At 62.6% G+C, this 2,111-nt stretch overlaps 1 protein-coding gene across 1 annotated transcript; it reads right to left on the bottom strand.

The window, feature by feature from the left end:
* Window positions 1–205: 205 nt before the first annotated feature.
* LOC139839246 (uncharacterized) lies at window positions 206–1,885 on the bottom strand. The gene is made up of 3 exons (XM_071829298.1): window positions 1,055–1,885; window positions 610–977; window positions 206–227 (listed from the first exon to the last, which is right to left on the bottom strand). Exons 1-3 carry the CDS (start codon window positions 1,883–1,885, stop codon window positions 206–208), a joined length of 1,221 nt encoding a protein of 406 aa, XP_071685399.1.
* Window positions 1,886–2,111: the final 226 nt, after the last annotated feature.

Genomic DNA, 2,111 nt, shown 5'->3' with positions numbered 1-2,111 from the left:
CTCGCAGCAACACCTTCTTCCGTCTGCTGCTCGTCTATAACTCCACCGGGAACTCCACCGTGCTCCGGTGTTAGAGCATCCCCACTCGTTGGCGCTCCCCACGCCCAAATCCGAACGAAACTACCGCCGGATTGGACGAAATTAAGGCGTGGGGAGTACCATATTTCCAGTCGTCCACCCGGAGTTCGGCGGATAGAGTTTAAATTCAAACAAATCGCCATCCCACGCTACAAGTACGGCCAGTTGATCGGCAAAAGGAGCAAAAGGATCAGCCACAGATCGGCGATCGGAGGGAAATTACACGGAGACAGGCTCGTCGGCAGTCCCGGCCGGCACGGCGGTGTCCGACGGACCAGTTTCCTCACACGCCGTGGCCGAAGCGGCTGCGGCGGGCGACGATGAAGCAGCGGCAGTGGACGTCGAAGCAGCCGCAGTCGACGAGGTAGATGGTGAGGTAGACGAGGTAGGAGCCGGCGGAGACGACGTAGTGGCTCGGAGGATGTCGTTGCGGTGGCCCTGGTACCAATTCCTCGTCTCCTCGTCCATCAGTTCCATGTCGCCGCCGCCCATGAGGAACGCCAAGTCTGTGTTCCTCTTCTTCGCCGCCACCGTCGTCTTCGACAGGCGATCCGGGCGCCTTGGTTGGCGAGCATCTCCCGCCACCTGCCGTCGAACTTGTCGTTCCTCCCGTCGGCGTGCGATCTCAAGTCGGCCCAGCACTTGTCGATCGACGCCTGCATCCTGTCGGCGGGATTGTCCGTCCGTTTGAGCTCTTTCTGCTTCTTCTGGCCGAGCTCAGGGCGCCCTTCCGCCGCGCAAGCCGGCGGAGCGTCGGGGTTGTACTGCTCGGTCTTGCTTTTCGAGAGGGACGTGCGAACTTCCTTCCACTTCTCGCACTTCTCGAGGCGGGCGTAGACGTTGAGGAACTTGAACTGCAGGCCGGTGTCGTCCGTGTACATGTCCAAAGCTCGGCGCAGCTGGGGAAAAAAGAGCACGGCGATACGGGTCAGCTAACGACGATGTACCTCGGTGGTGTAGGGCCGGCGGAGCATACCCTTTGCTCCAAGTCGTGGCCGCTGATCGGCCGTTTGTCGATCTCCTCCTGTACGCCGTGCCATTTGCTGCACGCCGTCTGCATGATCCCCCAATGGGTGGCCATTGCCTTGTCTCCCCGGTACACGTTCATGTTCGTCTTGTTGAAGTAGGGATCGACGAGCTTGCGTTCCTCGTACGCCTGCCTCACTCGAAACCAGTATGTGTCGAACGACTGATTGGCCCCGATTATGCCGTTCGTGGACACGGTCATCCAAGCTTCGGCGAGGCACTCCTCTTCCTTCGGCGTCCATTTGATACGCGGTTCGGCAGGCGGCGAGTCCTTCTTCCTCTTCTTCTTCCCCTTCGACAGGTTGGCGGCGGCTTCAGTTGGCTCTTCTTCTTCCTCGCCTTCTTCTTCGACGGCTTGGCTTCCGTCGGCAACATCCTCCCGATGCTCGTTGCGCGCCGCCACAGCTGCCGTCGCCCTCGTCTCCTCTTGCGTGAAGAACCCCGGGCACGCGGCGGCGGCGGTCATGAAGAACCCCGGGCTCGCAGCGGCGGCGGTGGAGCCGGAGGTGATCATCTCGTGGATCTCCTCTTCGTTCGGCGCCGCCATCGCACCGAACGTGAGCGGCCCTCGTCGCAGGGCCGGCGAGGTGCCCTCGAACAGGCCGCCGCCGCCGACGTCAAGCTCGGGCGGCGACGGTATGGGCTTGGACGGTTGGACGTAGGCGCCCTCTTGGAACACGGCAGTCGGCGACGGCGAGTACAGCGAAGGCGAGAATGAAGACGGACTTGTTGTACCTTGCGTCGGCCATTGGCCGGGGAACATGCCGCCGCTATAGGCCATGCTGATCAGGCTCGCTTGTTCGTCCTGGGCCGCCTCCGCCGACCTCTTGGCGGCGGCTCTTTTCACCCTCTCCGCCCTGGCGCTTGTTTCCACCTCGCGCCGTTTCTCGTCCGCCGCCCACTCGGCGTTCGACATGCCCGGCGGCTTCGTCTTCTTCGCCCGCATCTTCCTCGCCGGCGCCTTCGGCGGCATTGTGGTGGACGAGAAGACGAGGAGGAGAGTGGTG

The sequence above is a fragment of the Lolium perenne genome, chromosome 4 (genome assembly GCF_019359855.2).
Source record: "Lolium perenne isolate Kyuss_39 chromosome 4, Kyuss_2.0, whole genome shotgun sequence".
NCBI lineage: Eukaryota > Viridiplantae > Streptophyta > Magnoliopsida > Poales > Poaceae > Lolium > Lolium perenne.
This window is presented reverse-complemented; position numbering and strand designations above follow the sequence as displayed.

Coding starts and splice junctions, on each gene's coding strand:
- LOC139839246 (XM_071829298.1), bottom strand. CDS start 1,885: ATGGCCTATAGCGGCGGCATGTTCCCCGGCCAATGGCCGACGCAAGGT. Junction 978..1,054: donor GCCACGACTTGGAGCAAAGG/GTATGCTCCGCC, acceptor TTTTTTCCCCAG/CTGCGCCGAGCTTTGGACAT. Junction 228..609: donor ATCGCCTGTCGAAGACGACG/GTGGCGGCGAAG, acceptor CCGTACTTGTAG/CGTGGGATGGCGATTTGTTT.